The following is a 25,637-nucleotide window of genomic DNA, read 5'->3' as shown; positions in this document are numbered from 1 at the left end:
GAGATGCACGCTGGGCCAGAACAGCTGGCAGGGTGTCTGCCAGACCGGCTGGAGGGGGCCTGGATGCAACGTTGCCATGGAAACCGCCTGTGCCGATAACAAGGATAATGAGGGAGGTGAGCAAAAGTCTTTCCGTTCCCAGTCCCAAAAGAATAGAGGGTTATACTCGCTTTCTTCACGCGTCTTTTCCTTCAGAAAGACGTCGCCTGTCATTGTTGTCAAGTGTTGCTGTTACAGTGCTTCTGAAACAAATGAGGCTGAGTGAGCTGTGGCCTTGCAGAGAGACATGGGGACCCGCAGCGCCTGCGCCGGCAGCAGACAGGCAGACGCGGTCCCACCCTGCCTCCCACTGAAGCCCGCAGTGGAGAGCATGGCCCAGCGGACCAGAACTTTCTCCTGTGGCTCTTGGCACACGTGAATTGCGAAACAACTTGCCGTGCCTGTGGGCACAAGCATAGCAGCAGATAGAGCCGGGTATTTAGCAGCGCTCTTTTTGGCGCTGTGCTAGAGGCCAGGGTCGTGCTCTCAGGTACACAAGCTGGTAAGAGGTGGTAGCTTGCTGTCACATCGCACAGTTCACGTGCCAGACTTGCAAGGGCCGAGTGAGGTGCACTGAACGCTCGGATGTGGTAAGGCTCTGGCATTCCCTGTTCCGTTTTCCCTCTCCTTTATCAGTCATAGCCTGGTTAAGTATAGATTTGTGTTCTGTGCTTACCTTCGGAGATGGCTTTAGTTTATCTCCTTTTGAGGAGCCTTCCATGGTGTGTTGGACTGTGCGGAGCTGACAGCAGTTCTGCGATGTTGTGCCGTCTAAACGAGATTGCTTAAACTCCTTCAACTGAAGTAGCTTCCTTATGTCTTTGATTACAATGTCCTTAGTAAGTGACTGAGATTCGTTTCCACATTTCTACTCTTCCTTTAAAACACACCAAACACCAGACACAGCCTTCTTCCTTGAGACTCCTTCACTTTTCTTTGGCCAGTAATTAAGGTAAAGAGCACATCTGTTGTTTGCTGATTAATAAATGTTTTACAGTATTTTCTAAAGCTGTGAAGAAAACATTTAGCTTATTTGAATGACTGCTTCTAGGGTAAAATTGTCATTCAGCTGAGTGCTTCAATTTTATATAAGATTTCAGGGTGTATACATTTCTCAAAAGTCCCAAACTGAGGAACATGTATATTTGGGGTGGATTACCCATATCTGAATATCATTTACTGGTTTTAGTTTGTAAATCCTCTGTTAGTTCCTTGGTGTCACATGTGATTGGTGCTTCCAGGGACATTTTAAAGGTGCTGGAGCTGATTCAATTTTGAAAACTGGAAGTTGCATTATAGCTGTTACTGATTTGTAAGAGCAGAACCGAACTGCCACGTGACATCAGTCAGCATTTAACTGTACAGCAAAACCCACTAAACTTGTGTTAATATGCAGAGTAAGAAGCTAAAAGGTGAACTGCCTAGGTTTGCAATTTTTACAGGCTCTGAAAATTACAAACAAAGATTTGCAAGTGGATGTACTGTCAGATTTTCCTTAAAACGAGAAATGAGTTTGGACAACATTAGAAATGATGGAATAAGATGTTTACTTACCTATCCAAGACAATATTCTGCACTTGTAAAGCAGGGGGAAAAAATGTCCAGGGAGACAATTCAGCTGTTCATCCAGTTTAGAAGTGCAGAATTCTCAAACGCAGTTCGTGGAAGGCAAACAGTAGTTCATTGAAGTCAAAGAATAAACATGGCATACAACAGACGTGCGATAGGAATCAGCGGTGCCTGCAAGGTGCGTGGTTTGGTTTGCCATAGTGGCACCTGAAAGAAAACTGTTTGGCCTAGCTGAAGGCTAGACAGGTTCAGGGGAGAGCCCTTCAGATGTTCTCAGTGCCTGTGGGCTGAGGTCGTTATTTTCCAGGGGCTCGAGAGGCTCCTGCTCATTGCTTCTGGTGGGAGTGTAGACAGTCTGAAAAATCTGTGCCTGTTCCAAACAACCTGAAAAGTCCATTTGACCCACACGCTGTCTCATGGTGATTTTATGATGAAGGCAGAGATGAACCTCTTGTCTTCTGACCCTTTGCTCAGTGCTTTCATCTGACGATCGTTCCTACTCCCTAATAGTCACATCCTTATTTCGTCTCAGAAGAGTTTTTCGATAAGGGAGCTCAGGTGACGTTCAGCCCCTGTTCAGTTTCCTGTCTCTCCACATACTGCCACATACACCTGAACAACCGAACACGCTGGGGCTGTGACTCGGCCCTGCTGTGTTTTGTGCACGGCGCAGGCTGCGTGGCACCGCAGTACTCTCCTGTCTCTCTCATCCAGTGGTGATTTTTGCTGTTTCAGTTTGCTTGATTGTGTTTTGAGTTCTGGATTTCTTTGAGATGACATGGGATCCTTTCCAATGTGTGCTGTAAGGACAGAGTCATGGTCATTCCCATCAAGTTGTCAAATTGTCAGTCACAAGAGCCACAACAGAACCCAAAACTGAGTATGACAGTATTGACTTCACATTTAGTGTCTTAGAGCACAGTTCTGCCTTTCCCTTATGCTGTACTGCTTTCAGAAAGTGTCCGGGTCACTACGCATCTGGCCAGGAACACGTCCTGAGACCTGTGTGTTTGTTAACGCTAACACAGAGGAGACCACAGGAGCGTGCAGGAATGGTGAAGAAGGGACGTGTGCTCTCTGCTTCAAGCTGTGCCGTTACGTAATTGTGACTGTGTATATAAAGGAAGAGATAAAATTAAGTTTTCTCATTAGACAAAGCTGGAAACTGTTCCATGGGAATCATTGTTAAAGATTCAGCTAGTTACCAGAACCCCGAGTTTCACATAAAGTGCAAATTGTTGGAAGTTAAAGAAATCACCTCTCCTCCCAGTCACTCTTTTAATCTGAAACTTAACCGAGTTTATTTGCAGCGAAACGTTGAACTCATTTGCTGCTCCATCACCAACATTGCTCTGTTAATATAAGCAAGTAGTTCTGGAGTGGTACTGAAGACACAAGCTGTTCTTTTGAAAGGCAGTAGAGTAGCTAAAAATACAGTCTTTTGCCTAAATGAGGTCCTTATCTAGCCAGCTGAACCTCCTTCCTTTCTGTCCCATCTATTCAGGTTGTTAAAATACAGTTGCTTCGGCATGTCGCTGAAAAAGAACTGTCGTTTGCTGTCTCCCATTCTTCCCCTTGCAGCAATGCATTTAACGTGTTTTGGAGCTCGCTCTTTCGATGTTCAGCCATTCTTACTGCAGTTGTATCTCACAATCAGATTCCAGGGCCTCGGACCAAGCCTTTATCTCGTGGATGTCAAGAAGAACATTGCCACTGACTCCAAAAGGATTCCCACTCGTTCTGTTTTGTCTTGTAGTCTGCCACAACGCAAAAAGAGGAAAATGGAGCATTGTACTTAGCATTTCCTTTCAGTTTTACGTTACTGGCCTTTAGTCAGTGTGTTTCCAGAAGAGGCAGGTGTGTCCCTGTCTTGTTGAGACTCACAAATCTTCAGTTTATGCAAGATGTCCGTGTGTGTTAGTCACATAGACAAAATGAGATTCCAGAGCAGAGAGAGGGGAGAGGGTCCAAAGCTGTTTTCTCCTCGTAGGGCTGTTCAGGTAGAGCCGTGCGTGATCCACAGTAGCACTGGGAAATTCTCCTGTGTTTGTCCTTGCCATCACACCTCAAATCCAGATATGGCCCTAACTGCGTCTTCCTGTTTAGGGTTGGTATGGTGCCTAGGCTAGTTGCTGAAAAAACTTGAAAGGCTCTTATTTATCTATTTAGGCATTTATTTATCTTTAGGGAGGAAGCCTAACTGAAAGGTTCTGGCACTGACTCACTTTTAAGATCTTTTTAAATTGGAAAATGCTTCTGTTTTCCACAACACATCTGGATTATGTAATTTACTCACCGTGGCCACTTCCAAATCTAATCCCTTTCCTTAACCAGGCCCTCAGCAGTGTAACAGTTATTAAGCATCTTTTGGAGGGATTAGAAATAGCTTTATTTTAAGACCTATAATTGTGATTACAATGTATAATCCCCCCAAGAGACAAATATCACCCATTTAATTCATTGGGGATTTATTTTAGGAAATTAAGGGATTAGAAAAGATACTTTGAGCAGAGGGAGAAGGCATGTTACTTTTTAAGTTCATTTTTCTTTGGAAATGTTGCATAAGGAAATTAGTACAGTGGCTATTAATACCCATCTTCTTACAATAACTTTCATAATAATTTACCTGTTCCTACTCTTAAAATGGTTTCAGTGTCTCAGAACAGTCTTCATAAATTGTGTGTGTTTAACCAGATTTCCCCTTAGGCCTTACAGTGCCTCCAAGTCAAATGGTCACTGTAATGCTTAGCAAAAATCGTATTTCTTCGCTAAAGAACAGTTTCACTAGAAGCTGGATGCAGCCGATACCAGGAGCTCGTGTTTGAAGGGCCTTTGGCCTGAGCTTGATGGGGTAACTTGGGAGGGAGGTGTGAGCGAGAACGCTGGCCTCTGCAGACGCAGCCCTGCGCTGTTGCCCCCTGGGGCTGCTCTTCCTAGGCTTTTCCTTCTTTCTCTCTTCTCCCACCTTTTGCACATTCAAAATTACTCTACTCATGTTTATATTTTTTATTGAACTGACAAATTATGTAATCAAAAATTATGTAAGACAAAATTACGTAATCTCAGCAAAGGAAAAACAGAAAACTAAACTAAAATTGTGCCAAAGTGGTTTGTTTCAGATTTGATCAGGATGGAGGAGGACAGGTGCAGGCATGTTAAAAAAAATCTTAAATGCAGTTGCTGCTTTCTCCTCAAAATGTAATTATCTAGACTGAAATTGGGTGGGGAAGGAAAGGAAGGAACCCATATGAGTGTAAAATGCTAAGCTAAATAGAATGAGGAATTGTTTGTTATGCAAAGTGGGACGTTCTTTTTAAAATACATTTTAATTCCTTTCCACTTGGCTTTCCAAAGAGAGCTGTGCATATCTCGGAAGGCAAATTTTGCCCTTCAGTTTGTTACTGTATAGCTGTAACCCCACCAAGAAGTACAGTTGGCAGTAATTCTGTTTGGCACAATACATTAAAGATAATGAATAAGAGAACGCCAGCTATCTGCTCCGGGATGAATTGTCTTCACTTCACGAGAAAAATACATTTCTAGAGAAGTTCACTGTCAGGACAGCACACTTGACTGATTGAAAGGCTGTTTATTTGAGTTGTCTTTGAAAACTCATCTCTGAAATTAGACAGAAAGAAAATAGAAAGAAAAGAGAAGTGTCTTCCTGCAATAAACATTTAGAAAAAAATTGCTTTTAGAAAATTACAAATCCTGTGACTTGATACTGCATCAGGCTCGTGACATTTAAGATAATACAAGTATTTCACAGCACAAAGGCAAATCATGTAATTTAGCTTGCCTCAACAAGCATTGCCTCAGCAGGGGTCTCTAATTCAGCACAGACAAAAGATTTTATGAAGTTCTCAATATAAATACCCAGAATACTCTTGGCACAGAAAATACCTTCCCAGAGCCTGTACAATAGTCAGTTTTAGAACGTAAAATGTAATGAGTAGTTGAAATCTATTGTGGATGGGGGCCAGAGTGAGTCACGTAGGCTTGAGTTTGAAATCTGTATCAAAACTAGACATTATGTAAGTTTGACAAGAGCTAATGAGTGTGCTCGCTCGTGATTTTGTTAGAACTTCATGTCAGCCTCTAATTGCCTTTGCGCACATTAGCCAGCTTATCCCCGCGCTGTCCCTCGCGGGATGTGTTACTACAATAACAGGCTCTCAGAACCCACCGAGAAGCGAAAGCAGGAGATACAGTGACTGCCAATCCCGTGGTTTGAAAAGCCACTGGTTGCAGCGTAGGTATGTGCTGTACACTGGAACCGAACAAACACTCTTTTCAAGACGGTGTTCAGCTTGGAGCCCGCTCGTCAGCGGTGCTTCAAGTGGTGTGTGGTTCGAAGTGGAGCGTCAATAATCCACCGGTGTTCACGGGTTCTGGGGACCACCAAGCACTCGGTGTGTCGCTGGGGCTACACCTGCAGTCGCTCCTTCCAGCTGGTGCTCGGCGCATTTCCCTGACTGCCAGAGCTCCGGGCAGCACAGGGATCCTCAGTGGCCAGGGGAAGCAGCGTTGTGGTCTACCAACGGCATATTCCAGGGTAGTTTAAAACCTCCTGAGGGAGTTCTTGGAGGCGTTCAGGGACACATCCAGCTTACGCAGGAGCCAGGTTTACTCTGCTTTACCACAATTTGGGATTTACAATGCAGCCTTTCCTGAAAGGCAGCTTTGGTTTAGGTTCGTGGTTCTGAAAATACTCGGCGGTGCCATGGTTTGTTATAAAAGCCAGTGGTGTAGTGGATATCCTGACAGTTGACAGAGAGGCTTTCCACTTGGGCTGATTGAGAAACAGGGCTGGAACAGGATTAGAAGCACTTCCTTTCCTGTCAGCACCAGGAACTTCTGAGGAGTTATTTTGAATGACATGTGCCAATAAAGCTAACAGTAATTAGAGCAAGCTGCAGAAGTGAAAATTTGGGTTATGTGTTAGATGGAACTTGCTGGTAATAAGATATACTGGGCTGTGGAATAGCCTGTCTGTGGAAACAGTTCTGCGTGCAGTTTCGGAGCTCAATTAAAATATTTCTGCGTTGGCAGAGAGAAGGCCTCCTCTTTTGATAATCTGATAGAGCGTCTCTAATTCTTTCACCTTGGGTATATTAATACTACACATAATTAAAATTGGATCATTATAAATTAACTAATTTGCCCTTGGAGTGATCAAAGGCCCTTTTGCCCTGAGGGTTCGTAGTAGCTGCTGTTCCCCCCACTCCCCGCCTTCGTTTTAATCATCAGTCTGAAATGTTTATTGGAAAAAAAAAAAATTCCAGGAATTATGCTCTGAAAGCCCCCAGCTCCTGACGCCTGTGAAGTGTAAGGATGCCCTCTACTGAGCATGTGCTCAGAGCTTTTTGTGGAAACAGAATTGTCCCCTGCAGGGTACAGAAAGCATTTTCTCGAGCAGCTGGATGTCAGGTCAAAGTTGACTCGTTCTAACGTGCATTGTGAATTGAACCTGAAGCACATCCTGCAAGTATCTGATGAAGAGTGGAAACTAAAGATAATTTAACTCCTAGGAGTTAAAAAACCCCCAATAGCTCAAGCCTCAACTTTCCAAAGAAAGGAATAACATAGTTCTGGAATCCAGTCACCTGAACGTGATGAGAAGTATAGTCAGTGCTGAAGGAAACCTGATGATGAGTCTTCTAAATACATTAGCAAGAAAATATATCACTATTTCTACTGAGAGCTCTTTAGGCCTTGTAATGGTGTTCGAGAAGAACAGAATAATAAGGCCATCTTAAAATCCGGTGTGCACCAGTAATTTATTCTACTGACATGTAATACTTGAAAGTTTTCTTTTTGCTATATAGTTAAGTCTACCAAAAAGCTCGTGGAACGGTTCACAGAAAGTCAAGATATGTTTGTATCCATTAGCAGAAGTGAAGTCTTCAAGAGGCCACTTGCTTTGTTTCTGAAGAGATTCGGGAATTCAGAAGAAACACAAACACAGTGAAGAGCTAATCTTGTGCTGCCAGTTTAAATCAGATCAAAATTTCCTACTTCTTTCTTCACAGTTAAGGCCAAGTCAGGAGTTCTTTTGGTCTCAGATTGTTGGAGGAGGCTCAGAACCATCTTAATTCTCTCTACAGTCTCTTCCCTTTAGCGTAGACCGTTTCAGAGAGCTTGCAAACTGGCCGCTTTAAACTCAGATGTGTGTGCTATGGAAAGCAGCATTATCTTGGAGAGACTAATGGTGAGGTTTCTGTCATTGAATTAACCATATAAATAATTCAGTGTGCCTGAGGAAATCTGGAAGACGACAAGCTCTGAAATATATATTAAAAAACAAAGTACTGAATTCTAATTAAAATTCATGCTTATGGCAAAGTTTTCTCTTACAGGAGGTACGTTTTTTCTAGTTCTTGTTTCAATCAATGGCGTCTAGTGCAACTAAATGATTCTGTAACAATCTACTTCATATGTAATGGTACAATATGGCTGGAGAAATGGGCTGATAGGAAGCCCATGGAGTGCAAGGTCCTGCATCTGGGGAGGAACAACCCCAGGCACAGCTGTAAGCTTGAGAAACACTTTTTTATCATGAGGGTGACAGCACTGGAGCAGGATGCCCAGAGAGGTTGTGAGTCTCCATCCTTGGAGATACTAAAAAGCCGTCTGGGCGTAGTCTTGGGTAATTGGCTTTTGGTGGCCTTGCTTCATCGGGGGGGTGGGCTGGATAACCTCCAGAGGTTCCGGCCAACCTCAGCCGTGATAGCAAATTAGGCAAACGTGGACTAGAAACAAAGATACTTGGGCAGTAATCAGTACTCTTTTGTACATAGAGATGTCAGAGCAACCAAGTAAATAATTGCAGCACTGCAGCTACGAGTGCAAACGGCAGTGTGTAAGCCGTCGGCACCAAGGAGCAGTGCCCGGGTGCTGGCTGCGTCTGCTGGCCAGATCCGTACCCCCGTTCTGCCATTGCAATGAGCTGGATCAGCTAGTTGACGTGAAGTAAAAAAATCCTAACTCCTGAATCCTGCCATCTGGGAATAAATGAGTACAGGGGAATATGGCCATATATTTCCAGTAGTATCATGTGTATTTATGTAATGGTGTGTGCCTGTCACTTCTAAATATTCTTGTAAGCATCTGAAAGTGTGCAAGTCTGAATTCACATAACTGCATAAAATCCTTCCTACATGAAAGGAACCGTACGCGGGTTTCTCCCTGGCGTTGAACGGAGGTGTTCCTAGCCTCCCAGGCCCTGAACTGGCAATTCAGAGCGGTTTGATTGCCTGGCTGATTGTTTGTGAGATAACGGTGCGATTGGCAGTGACAGGGTAATTTACTGAAGATTGCAATGTCAGACTATATCCAAGGGGGCTTGCGGGCATAAAGATGTGATTCGCCTGACTGACAGGACGCCGCGAGATTGATATGCCGATTGAAAGTTCTCAGTGTCGTCAGAAGCGTTCGGTCGCAGCACCCCATAATCTGCTGCGTGATGAGGTCATCACAGACATAACATGCTCACCTTTAATAACAGGTATAGCAAAGTGTGATGCAGCTTAAGGAGGTAAATGCAAATTTGTCAAAGGGAGTGATTTATATCCTGTGTTTTGCTTCAGTTATTGTCCTGTGTTGATCCGCCTGGCTGGTGGTCTCTGGCTAAAGGAACGGAGCAAACCAAACAGCGGGCAGCTGTAGGTTCATGGGTGTAGAGGTGTCACAACCCGAGAAAGAGCACAGGATGCTGAGAAAAAGTTCTCAGCTTAATAGGAGAACTGCCTGGAGTTATAATCTGAAGCTAATGTCCTTACGATGATTATATAAAATGGGTGGAAAATGGACTGTAGCAAAAAAGAAAGTTCCTAGCGCCACGTTGGAAAGGATTTCAAGATGAATGGAGCTCTTAATGCGAATAGGCGACTGACCTTAGAGTAATGTATAGCTCGGCAAGAAGGTAGTTTGTCTAACTGAAATGTCTTTAAAGGGCTGAATGAAACGTTGTCAGCGTACCTTGGCAATTCTGTTTTGAATCACGAACAGTCATTTCAGGCATGCATGGGCGGTTTGTTGGAAATACAAGGCTAATTGTAAAATAAGACAGCTTTTGGGGTTTGGGTTGGTTATTTTCCTGCTGTTGTTTTTCCAGTTAGCACTGTGCGAGGCGATGCTGGTTCGTTGTGCATTTGAAAATTCTGAAAATACAGGAGTCATAATCTTTCTCTAAGGTACTTCTGTCAACTAACCTCCTGGATGGAATGTTCTCTCCTGTGTCTGATATTCAGTATGTGCCCAGGCCGTATTTGTATGCAGAAGTCAGTTTGATGTGCCTTTGGGAGTCTCTGAAAGTTTACAGCCCCAAGTAGACTGCAGGCTGAATGCCTGATTCTTGCCAGAGCAGGTGAACAAATGTTTCTAAATTGTTAGAAATTATAATATTTTAAAGTAAATTGGTATTAATTTCTAAATTATGGAATAATTCCATTGACAGAACATATTTTAGTTAAATTGTTATACTAAAGGAAAGGATAATACTAGAAGTTGTTACTGTGTGTGCTAAAAATAATGAGTTGTGATTTTTCTTAGTATACAGATCTAACCTCCCCGCTGAGGATTCCATTTTCATTTCTGGTGTTCATATTCTGATTTTTCTTAAAAGTACTTCTTAAGATATATTCTTGATGAACAACCTAACATTTAATATGATGACCAAACCCACCAGCTGTGTGAGTGATAGGTCCTTATCCAAGCACGGTAACAGCTGCCTGTGGGAGGTGGGAGTTCCAGCAGCACTTCCCTTTGAAGTGCCAACATGGGTACAATGGCATTTTTATTTTGCTGAGGTAATATCTTACTCTGTCACCCCCACGTCCTTCCCTCATCTCCCCAAATGGAACAAATTAAATTAAACTGCATTATTCCCAAGCATCTTGTAGTAGACTAGCGAGGAAATCTGAAAACTTTGTAAAACAAGCAGTTGGAAAAAATTGGGGGGAAAAAAAACCCCTACACAAAAAATCCTTTATTCCTTCCACTATTCCTTGTTCCAAATTTCAACCCTTAACAGAATTCTCTGGGACTGATTCTCATCTAACACTGGTTTAAACTAATTGTAGCAGTAACGGTGTTTAACCAGTGTACGTGAGAGAGCCTCACTGCGTTATTGCTTCGGTTGCCAGTTTCCTGGCGTAGAGCCGTTACAAAGAGGGAGCATTTCCCTTTTCCCCTGTGCCGTATGATAACCGCTGTGCAGCCAGTGAATCTCGGTGATTCTTGCCTTTCAGACGGCTTGGTGGACTGCCTAGACCCGGACTGCTGCCTCCAGTCTACCTGTCAGAACAGCCTGCTGTGCCGGGGCTCACGTGATCCACTTGACATCATACAGCAGAGCCACGCTGGGTCACCAGCTGTGAAGTCGTTCTATGATCGAATCAAGCTCTTGGTGGGGAAGGACAGCACTCATATCATCCCAGGAGAAAACCCCTTCAACAGCAGGTAGCAGCTCTAGATACGACCCTGTATCTGTGGGGTTGCATTGTATGGGAAAATTTCTCCCGGAGATTTTATTCATGTTTTAACGTCAGATGCTGCTTTCAGGTGCTTCGTGTGTTTGCATCTCAGGCATCACTCCCACTGAGGGCACTCTGCTGCGATTTGTGATGTGGCTTTATTTAGTAACACCGAGTTTTATTAGCATTTTAATGTATTGGCAACACCTAGAAGAAGACTCCTTCCACTGAGTCCACTCCTCCACTGAGGAAGGCTCCTGAGGTTTATGTTTTATGAAGACTGCAATCGAGAACAAGGGAAAATGCAAACTAGTTTGCAGTTAGAGAAAGATTGCATTTTATTTAGTGCCCTTAACACAAATTTCAATGATAGAATAACGTTTCAAATTATTTTAAAGATTCATTAACTTAGGGGATTTTGTTATTTATTCCTTATGTAAAACTGAGTTCCTGGCTGGTTTGCTGGCACCATCAATATATCTAACTAGGTTTTCATTTTCTCCTTGGTTATCTTTTTCTGTCTGTTCTTCCTGTGGTTGTCAATTATATATTTATAATGAATCTAAAAGCCAGCACTTCAGTAATTGATGTCTAATGCCACTGTGCTTACAAGAAAGGTGGTAGTTTTTGATAGTATTTAAATATGTCTCCGTGGAAGGATGCTAAGAAATCAATGAATATGTTAATTATGTTCCTATTGCCAAAGTTAAAATGGAGATAACGCCCAAAAGCTGGACCTCATTACAGGAAACTGCGTTTCGGGCAGGATTTCTCTGTAGGCTTACTGGGTGATGCAGAGCAGGTCACTAAGTATTTGTCTGTAAAATGAGGATCGTAATGTTTGCATACACCAGGCTGGTCCCCACCGTTTATTCCTATGGTGCTCAAATGCACAATGATTTCTACATTCTCAGAGAAGCCCTGTTGGATCCTGATCTATATAATATAAACTTTATTCTGTTCTATAAAACACTTTATGCGTACACACATGAAGTTGTTTGGAAAATGGAAGAAAATTGTTGTTTTCATCCAAATTGGTTGTGACTTTTTTTCCTCATCAGCTCTGTGAAAATAAAATGGGGCAATTCTTGCAGTTTCCTGCAATGTTGCATGAAAAGGAGAACAAGACAAGGGAGAAGCATGCTAATGCATGAGGCTGAATAATTTGTCCAAAAAGGAATACAGGCTACAGCGTAAGAAGCACATAGTCCACGGGCTGGTTGGTACATGCTGCTCCGCAAAGGTTGCGGGCAGCAAAATTTCCTGGAGTGAAGAGGAGCAGGCAGCCTCCTCCTACGTACTGCACGTACAGCAGCGCTTGGGCTGGCCTCATTAAGCCACCCGGGATGAAAATGAGCATATTCCCTGTATTCCACTATCACCTAATAACATTGACTTGTGTTACTGACAGCATCCAACACTTTCTTCCCAGATCTTGAAGTATTTCACAAAAGCAGATGATTCTCATTCCAAATTTCCAGATGAGTACAGTGCTATGCAGACACTCCTGCGCCACCCAAGAAATAAAAGCAAGTTTATTAGAAATAATAAAGCTGTTTATGTATAGATATGGATTGGAGTCTTCAAAACAGTCCAAGAATTAGAGCTGTAGGCTAAGTGGGAGATGGGAACTTCAGTCCTGAGGCTCCTTTGCAAAAATCTCTCTTGAAATTCTAGGTATTTTTTTTTTTAGAATCTTTTTTTCAATCTAGTGTTCCTGGTGGCAGGAGTCGTAGTTCTCTTTTATTCATCTGAAGTACGTCACATATTTTAACATATCTTTGCAAATGGCATATTAATGACATTTTTTAATTGGCCTTAGCCTCTAAGTTTTGAAGGTGCTTTTGAGAGTTCTGCAGCACTCTGTTATTTTTGGTACCGATTTTAGGCAAAGCTAATGCGTACTGTCAAATAGAAAGTTTTAGAACTAAGGTTTTTGACTTTCAAGAAGTGCTGCAGGGATAGACTCCACGTGTATAAGTTTCATAGTCTGAAGCTGCCCTAGTCTGAAGGAGCAGCTACCATGAAAGACATCACTTTCTCTTTTCTTAGCTCAACCTCTCATTCCATTGAAAGATATGAAAAAGTGGGGCAAAGTAGGGGTTATGATTTTTTTCTAGTCCTAGTATAAGGGAAAAAAAAGTTATTTCCTACACTGCTAAAGCAATAAATAACAAAATTTAGTGATTGCAAAATTATTTATCTCACTGATTTTTTTTTTCTGTGCAGAAACAAGATCAAGTTTTCAGGGAAAAAATAGCAGCATGTTTTTACACATTTAACTTCCCTGTTAAAAAAAAAAGGACTTAATGTATCTGCTTAATTTGCCAGTTACACTTATAAAAGATTACCAAAAAAAAAAGGTTTTGTGTGCAACTGTAAGTCATCGTATTACTCCTTATAATTCCAGCTACAAATCTGAACATCCATTGTGTTCCAGATTTTGGCATTTTAGAAATAAAACAGAAGGCTATTGGCCAAAATGATCTTATTCAAATTATTTCCTGAAATATTAAAATAAAAAGTAGAAATAAATAGTAGAAATAAAGTCATGAACACCGTTAGTTCTATTCCATCATATGATGATTTCTTCCCAAATCTGCTTTCTGCACTGTTCCCCTGTCGGAGCTTGAGTGACTGACTACCTGCCGACACCTATTTCTGTGTGTTTGTCACACAAAATCATTCAAGCAAAAGGAATAATGCCAAGACAATTATCTTGGTCCAGTGTGTTCCCAAGTAGATTTTCTCGATGGCTATCGATTCGTATTAAATTCCATATTCTGTTGCAAAATGTTGATTTTGCAAATTAAAATTTTACCTGAAGGGTCAAGAAATGGTTGAAAGTTCTTAAAGAAAGTAACAGCAATGGCTCATTCTCATGAATTAGGGTTTTTTTTATGTCATATTAAAGAAAATACAGCACCGTGCTTGGAATAAAAATACCCTGTTTCCCAAGATCGCTTTCTCCTTTTATAACGTGTTTTCCAGTGTAGAAGTGGAAGCCATCTACAGGGAGCTTCTCCCTTTTGAGCTCCCTTTTACCACGCAGCTTTGCCCACTCACCAGTCTGCTCCTCTCAGGGTACTCGGAAGGTGGAAGGCAAAGGAGCTGGGGGATGGAGACTCCCCTCCAGCTGGGAGACAAGAGGGGCAGCGCAGCCTGGCCATGCTGGAGAGCAGAAGAGCAGGGAGAAGCGGGGCTCGCTTTTTCCAGCGCTTAGGAGGCTGAGAACGCGGCCAGGCGGGCAGCGGCAATTTCTCCTCGCTGTGCACGGAGCAGCAAAGTGCTCTTAAAAGAGAAAAATACCAACTGCGCTTCTTCCAGGAATAGCCCATCTTCATCTCCTCTAGGTTAAGGAAAGTTGCTTAACCTGTTGACTAAGAAAGCTTTTTATTTTCCCTGTGCTCAAAGCGGGCCTTAAAGCCAAATCCTTCCTCCTGTTGACAAGGTGAAAAGCAGGGCTTACAAATCAGGACCAAATGCAGTGCACAAACATTAGTCACTCCCTAAGATGAAGGACCATGAACCTTAATTTGGGAAGTCGGTTGTATAAAGAAGAGTTGTGGCATTAAACCGTATTTTCTCAAGTGTATTAGGCATCTACAGACACGCTATTGTACCCAGGGAGGTTTCTGAGAAGTGCCCAGTCATCTTTTCGGTGGGACTTTAGGGTCACAGTTGTGGCTTGGCTGGGTGTGAGGTGGCTTCCTACTCTGCAAAGCCTCGTTAGACGGTGGAACAAAGCCTTGTTAGACAGGACAGCGCCAGTTCCTGTTCTGTATAGACAGACCTAACTGCGCAGTTAAGCAGTTTCTTGACTTTAGGATATAGGAGGAGCTGGGCAATATTGCGGTATCTTCAGTGTTCTGAAAATCTTCGGAGTTAGAGTAAATTTAAGAGTAAATGAGGCGCAAGTGTTCCACTGCTCAGTTTATAAACAACATAGCTGCCTTTGTAACCAGCTGTAACACCTTTCATTATCTTCCTTTCTCAGTCTTGTGTCTCTCATAAGAGGCCAAGTGGTGACTACAGATGGAACTCCTCTAGTTGGGGTCAACGTGTCGTTTGTCAAGTATCCAAAGTATGGCTACACCATCACTCGTCAGGATGGCACGTGAGTTCGCTTGCTTCATTGAGCCCGTTTTGTGCGTGATGTCTGTGCTGATGAACAGATGGTGCGATCTAATGGAACCGTGTGGTACCAGGCATTGCTTTCCTCCCAGGGCAAAGAGCTAATAAGTAAACACAAAAGTAATTTTTCACGTGGCATTTTGAATACTAACTGCAAGTAAATATGAAAGGCTGACTTCTGATAATAGCATGTTAGCAGGCAGGCTCCTCTCAAATAAGTTGCTCTGTATCTCTGAAAACATTTGTGGACTACAGTAATATCCAGCTGAGACCAGAAATTATTTTAAAATGCAAGGCAGGCTAACACTGCTAGGAAAAAAATGAAAAGGAGTATCATTATAGAACAGTATATTTTGTTAAAAGTTCCCTTCTGCCTCCCTTTCCTTTTGAAGATCCACTATCTTTGAGTTTCTTCAGGGTGCAATGTAATCAAAAGATTCTAATTGAATATATTTAGACAATTTCCTGCTGTGCAAAAAAAAGTGGTTTTCCCCCTTGTATCAGCTGATTTGAAATGCACACAAATCCAGATAAACAAGGATCAACGTGTCGTCGTTTCTCTCGTTTACTGGCTGTGGTAGCTAAAACAGTCTATCTGTGACACACGCCTGGTAAACGCTTGCCATTTTATCTTGATCTTGCGTGCAAACAACTGAACTGAAATAATTAATGTGAGTCAACTGAACTAGAGGGAGTACTTAATTTCCACATTTCCCAGAGTATTACTCCGTAGTAATGGAAGTGTGACGTTGCTGATTTCAGTGGTGTAATACTACAGTCAATGGTGAGCTGAGCTGCCGTTAGATCTGAACAGATTACTGAAATCCTTGAGTCGTTTGGTACACGCCAGCATTTACGTGAAACAGCTGATAACCTGCGTCTGTCGTCAGAAGAACCTGGAGGCACTTCCCTCAGGCCAGATGTCCAAATGCCTGCGCAGCTCCACGTTTCTGCTGTGACTGTGTAGGGGGCTGGGAGCCAATGCCTTCTCTCTCTGAACAACGGCAGATCAATTGTCCTGGGGACAGGAATTCTTACCTTGTTTGTAGAACACAAAGAGCAAAGCCTGTCATTGCTCTTCTCTTACTGCTGCGTGTCCCGTTCGGTGCCTGACGGGCAGCACCTTTTAGAGGGGTAGTTCGGTGTCCAGCTCAGTGTGAACTTGGCTTCTCTGCTGCTTCTGCGTATAAAGGTGACTTGCAGTAATAAATGTGGTGGTTGGTTTGTTGGGTATTTTTTAATTAGTTCATGCAGGTTATATAATATATAGGAACACAGCTTCTCTGTGTGACTTTAAAGCATTGCTTGTCTTGGCTAGATTTCAGTTGTTCGATTGCCAGAGGTTCACATCCTGTTACTGATCATTTGAAGCGTGACACTTAAAATACAGCTGCTGTGTGTACACCTATATACCGATGCATGAGCCAGGAGTGCTGTTCCTGGAATTGTTCAGTCCTGTCGCTTCTAAAGCCCACATTTTTCTAGGTTTGACCTGGTTGCAAATGGTGGAGCATCCCTAACCTTGCACTTTGAGCGGGCCCCATTTATGAGTCAGGAAAGGACAGTGTGGTTGCCATGGAATAGCTTCTATGCCATGGACACACTTGTAATGAAGACAGAGGAGAACTCCATTCCCAGCTGTGATCTCAGTGGTTTTGTCCGTCCTGACCCAGTCATCATTTCATCGCCACTTTCAACTTTCTTCAGTGATGCTCCTGGCCGGAATCCCATTGTACCAGAAACCCAGGTAAGATCAGTGGGAGTGAGAGGGGTGTAGAAATCTCCAGTCACATGCGAGTGCTGACTAAGTCACATGCGAGTGCTGACTAAGCACTTACCAGAGCATCACATTCGTCCCTGGAATTGTGGTAGCAAATGCCTCTGCAGAGTTGCGTTCATTGTGGCAGACGGTGGAAGTTGTGGCTTCCCATGACTGTATTTCTTACGTTCCCCTTGCATATACCTTGCAGTACAAACTTGTACTTGGTCGCACTTTAGCCAGCAGCGGCTCTTAAAAAGGTGTGTGCATGGATGCCAAATAATTATTTGTCCAGAAACGTCAGCTGAACTGCACCACTGCACCAAGTTGAGGAGAACCATTCCCAGTACTAGAAAGTTGTAAGTTCGTAAGAAAATGCAAGGCAATATTATTCTGAAAAACTAAAGCACTAATGTCAGACGTTTGATCCTTTTCCTTTTCAGGTCCTTCATGAAGAAATTGAGATCCCTGGCTCTAGTATAAAGCTCAGCTACCTGAGTTCCCGCACTGCTGGGTACAAATCCTTGCTTAAGATCACCATGACGCAGACGCTTGTGCCGCTGAATCTAATCAAAGTTCATTTGATGGTAGCAGTAGAAGGGCATTTGTTTCAAAAATCATTTCAGGCATCTCCCAACTTGGCATACACGTTTATCTGGGACAAAACAGATGCGTACGGGCAGAAGGTGTATGGGTTGTCAGATGCTGTAGGTAAGTCAGCATATAAAAGCTCCAAAACTTTCCAAGTAACGCCTGTAATTCTTAGTAGGAAAATGGCAGAGATTTCTTATGGAGAAGCAAATACAGATTAAACAGCTCTTGTCTTCCTGACACAATTTATCTTTGTATTGTTTTTCTCTTATGCATGAAAGCTCGCATTCAGAGGGTCTAAACTCCATCAACTTGCCTGTGTTTCCTGATCGGTAGCTGGCTTAGAAGGTTTAGACCAGAGAATGGGAAAAACTGGCCACAGGAACTTAGGTGAAACCTAGTGCATCACTACGTTTTTATTTTCTTTCAGTTAACAAATGAACCTTGTGCTGGACTGGCTGGCATTCTTCGGTGCACTTGGATTTTTCTTGCATGCTGTTATTATAGCCTCTTGTGGTATAACACATTTTAAATGAAAATGGTGTTTTTCTAATGCTGTTCAGTCTTTTAGCTCTGTGGCTATTTTTAGTCTGCTTGGTTCTAGTGGGTGGGGAAAAAAGTGTGTTCATCATAGTATTTCTAAGTTTTTGTTTTCATTTGAGTATCAGAAGGATTTTGATACAACAGTGCTAAAAATATCCATCAGAGCTGTGCCAGTGTGGAAAGAAAAACTTACTTAAAAATATATTCTATATTTTCTAAAAATCTTCTCTGCTATAGCTTTTCTTTCTTACGTTATCGCATAGGATGTTGCTTTTCTGAGTAACACTTACAGTGCGTGTGTGCTAAAAGCACGCAAAGTGTTTGCTGCTCCGTGGTGTGTGGTATGTGAAATGAACATACTAAATGAATGCTGTGAGCATCCGGCAGACTGAGTTTGATCTTGTCCTGTTACCTGATAGAGTAATTTCATTGTATTTTAAAATTGTATTTCTCACCCTCCTCTCCTGAAACCAGTCACTTCCCAACACCAGCTTTTCAAAGAGAAGTGATCAGATGCCTGCAGAGACCATGCGAATGAAATTTCGAATTTGTGTCTAGTCAAAGATCTGAAGTTAATATTATGAAATAAAAGGGAAGAATATAATCACTCCATCTTCCTGAGGGAGCTTGGGAACGGGAATGCTGAGTGATTTGAATGTGCTCTGTCTGCTTAACTTGTTGTTTGTTTGACAAGTACATGAGATTTTGTTTTATTTCAGTTTCTGTGGGTTTCGAATATGAGACTTGCCCCAGTCTCATTTTGTGGGAGAAGAGGACAGCACTACTGCAAGGATTTGAACTGGACCCTTCAAATTTAGGGGGATGGTCTTTGGATAAACATCACATACTTAATGTCAAGAGCGGTGAGTGAGTTAGTGCCATGTGTCTTCTGTGCTCTATGGAGTTTTGCCTTTGAACACTTCGTATTTACATTTCTTCACTCTTTTTGTTTCATCTTTAGATCATTAAGGTATGGGACGTGTTTCTGTTATCAGAAAACTTTTGTAGAATTTCAGCAAATTTTTTACTGTTCTGCACAGCATAACTTAAAGTCCAAGTCCTTAGTCTGTTGTTCATTCAGGCCCCTGTTATGTCTGCCTTCTTCCCCTGTTTTTCTGATATTACCCACACCCTTTCCTGCTTCCTTTTGCTTGACCTTTTTCTCTGTGACCTGAGATGGGGCTTAAAAGCAGTATGAGCCTGTGACAAGGCTCATTTGTCTCTTTCTTTTGTCACCTTGGTTTTTTCTCACTTCTTTCTGTCTTTAGCTATCCTAAGCTAAACATTCCTGGTCTTCACTTCTACCAGAGGCTCTGAGGGAGCTGAATGTTTAAGCATATATTTCATTTGAGCCCTGTTGAGCCGATTGGACAGAATATGGTGTTCACTGCTGTCACCAGCAGGGAGCCAGTGACACACCAGGATCATACAACAGCATTTCCAAAAGAACACGAGGCTAAAAGTTTCTAGCCAGATTTCTACAATCTTTGATGATATTGAAAACGGGAATCCACTCCTTTCTTGGAGCAGCGGTCTGCTCTTCGAACAAATATTTTGAAAAAAACCCTATCTTAAAGGCATGTCTTGAAGCCTAATAAAGATCCTTGCCACTAGCTCCCCTCTTGACTTTTATCACTGATCCTTAGCAACTCATCTTTCTCCCATCTTTTCATTTCCTGTGCTGTCATCTTCTCTGGCACCTCCATTTCTCAGTTTTCATTTTCCATGAAAACAGCGTGAAAGACTCAAAAGAGGAAAGAGAACAGTAAGGTTGGCACAAAATTCCAAACAAAATGTACCATAGGAGACTGGAGTGAGGGCGTCCAGGGACACAAATAAGGAACACGTCTTCTCTGCTGTCTGCCTGTTGCCCAGTTAATCAGACAGTCTAAACCATAGTGGCAGGCCAGTGATTTGTGTGGCGGTGTTCTTTCTCCTAGTGAATACCAGAGGGCTCTGCGTTTAGGGTTGGGTCTGTGATTGTGTACGTGTGCGTTTCTTTGCAGAGAATCTTCATTACTCCTTTATTTTTACTACTGCAAAGCTCTTCCACTCTTTTTGCACTGCTGAAGAACCAAATGATGGAGTCGTTTCAGCGTGCAGTCCTTAACAGCAGCTGTTGAAAAGAGAACTACCTGAAGTCCTCTGCAGTGAAGGACGGTAATAACCACTGCTTCTCCTCTTCGTTATTAGGTATTTTGCACAAAGGCAACGGAGAAAATCAGTTTCTAACTCAGCAGCCGGCTGTGATAACCAGCATTATGGGGAATGGGCGCCGAAGAAGCATATCCTGTCCTAGCTGCAATGGTCTGGCAGAAGGAAATAAGCTTTTGGCCCCTGTAGCACTGGCAGTGGGTATTGATGGAAGTCTCTTTGTTGGAGATTTTAACTACATCCGGCGTATCTTCCCATCCAGGAACGTTACTAGTATATTGGAGCTGAGGTAAGGTGTTAATCTTAGCCCTTCACTTCTGTAGCCTGTGCTCAAATCAGCCTTTACCATTACTTTTTATAATTTTGTAAAACATTGTCGCTTTCAACCTATTTAAATTCCAGTGGAGAAATGGGGCACAGAAATGCATAGTTCAAAGTCTGTAGCTTATCAGAGCAATGACTGTAGAGAAGGACTAAAGAATACCAACCAGTTTGTACAAAAAGCACAAACCATCCTCTTCTGTCTTGATGGTGATCACTCGATACAATCTCCCCTCAGTACTGTACATCATGTAGTTTTGTTTGAAAACTACACGATTGCCTGCCCTTAGGTACGGAGGCACAGCAGTGAGCAAAGGGGTAACGGGCTTCTGAGGTGAGGAGGAAGGGTTTCCTGGTGCTGGTTAGCAGAGCCTCTTCCCCACGTCTTCCCTGTGCTCGTAGGTCTGTTTCTGTAGGTTGACAAGTGCAGTTAAGATTGACATACGGAGTCACTTTGCATCATCAGCACCCTTTTTAAGATGGTACCTCTGTAACCCGTCCCATGCCCTCCCCACAGCATGAAGATTTGGTCACTTGACAGGGAAGGCATGAGAGCAGAGTTACCACTTCACCCGTTTATGTTCCATCTCCTTTTTTTAATTCTTCAAGGGGAGGCAAGAGCTATTGCTTCAAGCCGTAACTCGCGTAGCTGGCCCTTATAGTTACAGCACTGTTGAGTATTTGCAGAAATATGAGCAAAAATAGCTTTCTTTGGCTGCCTTCTGATATTCCTGCAGCCCACTCAGGCAATAGTATCAGCGCTCTTGTAAATTGGATATAGCTGCAAAGTACCTTGAGTGAATTTAGGTCATTAGCCTTTTTTTAATGATACGGCCAGTAACCAATTCCTCTGCTTCGCTGTACTTTTAGTTTTTAATTAGCGGGAAGAAGAAGTGCAGAAGGATTGGTCTGTTGGAGAATAGGAGGCCTGGCTCTATTTTACACCTCTCTTCCATTCATGTCATTCTGTTGATGTCACTATTGTGAATTCTGACTTTAAATAAGAGAAAAGAGAACTGATTCAGGCCAATTCTACTCTGAAATCACTCTCTGACACCTACCTCATACACCATCAGGCTGCCTCATTATATTTAAAAAAAAAAAGTCACAGATCGTCCATTGCTTTCTGCTAGCAGCTCAGTATAAACCACAGTTGGTAGCTGGTACGGATGTGTGACCTGCTATAAATATTTATATCCATATACACGATATCTCTGCTTATAGAATACGCTGATTTTTTTTTTTCTAATTCGTTCAGTTCTGATTAGCTTTCTAGTACATAGCACTACAGCTTTATAGGTGAAGAGAAACATTTCCAAATTAGGACGCTTAAGGCATTTTTATGCACCTCACTTCCTCGTATCAGCCAGTGCCAAAGTTTCCTCGCACGTCTGGTATTTGAAAATGTTGTCTCCACAATTACAACACTATTAGTTCTGAGTACTTTGCTTTCTCTCTGTGCTGGTGAGAACTTGGGCTTTTCAGTGAGTGAGGGGAAATGGGAAGGTACACCAGCAGAGAAACAGAAGCTGGACTTTTCAATTTGCTTTTGTCCACTTTCTCTTTTCTTTTATTGAAGTCTGTCTTCCATAGCGTAGTTTCTTTAGCTTCTGTTATAACTGTTAGCAATGAACAATAAAGCTATTGTATTTAGAGTGCCGTTGGACAGCGGCAAAGACTTGACACACAGATTTTTAGGATGTGCCGTGATGTCTTTTGCCCTCTGTTCCTCTAAGGGGAATTAAGGTCCATTCCAGCAAAGCTCATCCATAGCAGTAATTGTGATTCAGGGTCATCTTAAAATCTGTATGAGTTACACAAGTAAGAGTTTGAAGATCTGAGCCATTCCAGTACGAATGAGAGCAGAGTCTGCAGCTGGTATCAAATAGCTTGAATACGGCTGCAAATAGTATGTCCATAAGTATAACAAACCAAATACATCCCTTCCGTTAGATCCCACAGTGGGTGTAATTTTGGTTTTATACAAGCCAGTGTAAATCTTGGGTACCTTTATAAGTCAGAATATCCCAGGGTGCATATTTGCTTCGCACTGTCCCTTGTGAAGGTGCCGGATCGGAGTGCTGACAGGAATTTTGACGCGAGAGTGTTGCATGTTCACGCTTAATGTTTTTGCCAGTATTGCAGTTTGGGGGCTGCAGTTGGGTGCTGCAGCTCAGGAGTCGTGCAGCTCTTTGTTTCATGCAGTGGGCGTTCCTAAATGGAAATGACATAAACACAATGAAACACTGTAATGTGGAGGATGGACTCATGTACTTCGGGGAAGCAGAGGACACTTTGACTTTGTGACTAGGCAGTAAACTAGGAATCAATTAATGCTATTGTACAGTATCTCACTGCTCACTTGGAATGATTTTCTTTTTCCCCCCTAAGATTTGCTTTGGTAGGCTTAAATAGATACCAAGGAGCATCCGAACTTGCTTTAGGCAATTATTTTAGAGACTGGGAGGAGAGAAAAATAAACTCTGTAGTAGAAATTTGTTTAGAAATAGCCTGCTGGAAAACTATTTTGATTAAAGAGGTTGCCTCCAACTGGCGGGCAGTATCTGAAGCCCAGTGCTTCCCTCTTCACAGTTCTGTATTCAGAAAACGTGCCAGCTTCTCTTGCTCCTGGCCCACAGGCTACGTGTATTTCCATGTGAAAACTCTTTTAGAGGTCCAGAAGGTTTCCTGTAAAATATATGGGGGGTGAGGGTTGGGGGCAGGAGTGTCCTGCTCGGGAACAAGCTTGCAGCTCTCTCACTCCGAGTCGCTCTTCACCTGTAAACCAAGCTAAGGCTAGTGCTGAGAAGAGATACCTTCTCCTATGTCCTTTTGTAAAATAAAACAAATACTATGTTTGCTTTACCATCTATTCTTCAGCTAACTGTTTGTTCTTTTTTCTTCTGTTCCCCTTCTATAAAGAAATAAAGAGTTTAAACATAGGTAAGATACAAGCTCTTTCCCATATAATTTGATATGGTTTGTTTGCTTCATTGTGTTTGCTTTTTTGTGTTGTGCTTCTTGTGTAATGTTATGTTCTTCATGTACCATATATAGAAACATTTTTATGTGCTAATTGTGTGTAATGAATACGGTAAGCGTTAGCAATTATGAAATGCAGTCAAAAAACAACCAAATAAGTTCTGACAGTAATTAGAAATTTCTAGTAGAATGCAAGTATAATGAACCCCAAACTAACTTCTATATAAAAACTTCTCCCTGCTGTCTATAATTGGTCTAAATTGTTGGGGTAAACTGCAGCAGCAGTTTTACACGTGCTGAAAAGGTTCACAAAAGCACTAATGACTGCAGATAGGTGAAAAACTCATTTTTCCGGTCATTAATGATTTTCTGAACCCTCTGTCCTTTTTCATAATTTAGTTTCTGTTTTCTTTCATCAAATACATTTAACATTCAGTCAACCTGTGGGGCTGGTTGTTTGCAAGCACTAGATGCAGTCACTGTAAGGGACTGGCAGACACATGAGGGAGGCACAACCTTTCTGGGTGTTAGGAGACAAAATTTTTCACTGTCTCACCTGAGCACTAGGCCTTCTGCATGGCAGCAGCATTGGAAACGCTTGTCCCTTCTTCCGTGCCACACCTGGCGTGGGGAGGATGGACACCCCGGAGATTATCAAGGGCAAGAACAAGAGGAGCTGTTGGAAACTATTGCCCAGTGCCCTGTGCATCACCCTGTTAAAACCATACCTGACATTGCTGTAATACCAAGTCAGAGGCCAAAGATGGTCTGAGCTAGATATTCTAATTTCCCCCTTACAATATATTTTAGTGTAGCAAGTGTAAAGCCTCTAAATTTTCTTACCTGGATGAATTCATTCACAATTTGCTAATGATTACTGGTGATGCTGGAGGCTCCTCATTTGCATAAGTAAGCTTAGTTAATTTTTCAGGTGATTAAAGACTCGCTCTGGGCAGCTTCTCCTTTTTGGTTAAATTTAACGAAAAGCTGTTGTTGCACTGTTGTGAATATGATGCACACGTGGGAAGAATAGAGAGGACAAGCTGATCCTACCTGCGCCTGCTGTCAGGCACCAGGCTCCCTGACGGAGCAGAGCAAGGCTGCCCCTGGGGTAACTGCTGCTCTCGCTGGGGAGGGCTAGAGGCAAGGACAGCACTGGCAGAGGCCTCTGAGCAATACCGGGCGCTATGGAAAGTCTTTTAAAACAAGGTACGTTCCTCGGCTTCCTGTAATTTCAATGAAAGGTTACAGTGGCACAGGTGAAAGAGGTTTTTAATTGTTCAGATGCCAGTTTGAGATGTATTTACTACACATTTATAAAACACATCCCTGCTTGAGGGGGTAATCTCGTAGTTTGATTGGGGACACAGTGGCTGCGTGCCACCTGTCAAAGTCCCTCAAACGTTTCACAAGGAGCATCTTCCACTATCTGTTCCCTTGCCAGGCTCGGGAAGGCGCAGAGGGGTGTGCAGCAGGTCTGCAGCTCCAGTGGGTTGCTCCCTGCTCTGGAACAAAAGCTCATGACTGACTCCCTGGCTAAACTGCCCCGAGGGAGATTCCAGAGGAGAAAGGCAGGGAGAGCTCCATGGACACCACTGACTGCAGCAGAGGAGAAGGAAATAAGCCCCTGTTCTGCCATTGCTCTTTGCCCTGACTCATACCTCATCCCATCCCGGTAACAGAGGACATACCTGAGGCTAGCTGTGGGCAGAAGGGAAGCGGGGTTGTGCTCACTCAGGAAGGCAGGTACAGGCTGGCAAAATCACATCCAAAGGAAGGGAGACCCTTCCAGTGCGGTGGAGTGGCTGCAGCTCCCTGTCAGGCAGCAGAGCAGCTCCCCCAGGCTCTGTCGAGAGCAGCTCCCACTGCTGAGATCCAGCAGCCAGGCCCCTGCTTCTGGCAGCAGCCAGCTGCGCCCGTGCCCAGCTCCAGTCTGTGCTGCCTCAGGTGTCCCCGGTTGCCCAAGGTGAGGTGCCACGTGTTTCAGAAGGGCCAGGCAGAAGGCGCTGTGGGCCAGAGCAGAGCCCAGCAGAGAGGCGGCCAGCGACGCAGCGGGCCCGCCGCCAGAC

At 43.0% G+C, this 25,637-nt stretch overlaps 1 protein-coding gene across 1 annotated transcript in view; it reads left to right on the top strand.

The window, feature by feature from the left end:
- Positions 1-25,637, top strand: part of LOC104494349 (teneurin-2-like) — a gene marked incomplete at its 5' end in the record, with an annotated part of 64,197 nt that overhangs the window by 33,100 nt on the left and 5,460 nt on the right. The window contains 8 exons of the mRNA XM_010137164.1: positions 4-116; positions 10,860-11,070; positions 15,082-15,201; positions 16,704-16,965; positions 17,421-17,688; positions 18,831-18,974; positions 20,305-20,554; positions 23,509-23,529. Of these exons, the coding sequence (XP_010135466.1) occupies positions 4-116; positions 10,860-11,070; positions 15,082-15,201; positions 16,704-16,965; positions 17,421-17,688; positions 18,831-18,974; positions 20,305-20,554; positions 23,509-23,529 (1,389 nt within the window). The remainder of the gene's footprint in view (positions 1-3; positions 117-10,859; positions 11,071-15,081; positions 15,202-16,703; positions 16,966-17,420; positions 17,689-18,830; positions 18,975-20,304; positions 20,555-23,508; positions 23,530-25,637) is intronic.

This window comes from Buceros rhinoceros, unplaced genomic scaffold (assembly GCF_000710305.1).
Source record: "Buceros rhinoceros silvestris isolate BGI_N320 unplaced genomic scaffold, ASM71030v1 scaffold13815, whole genome shotgun sequence".
Classification (NCBI taxonomy): domain Eukaryota; kingdom Metazoa; phylum Chordata; class Aves; order Bucerotiformes; family Bucerotidae; genus Buceros; species Buceros rhinoceros.
This window is presented reverse-complemented; position numbering and strand designations above follow the sequence as displayed.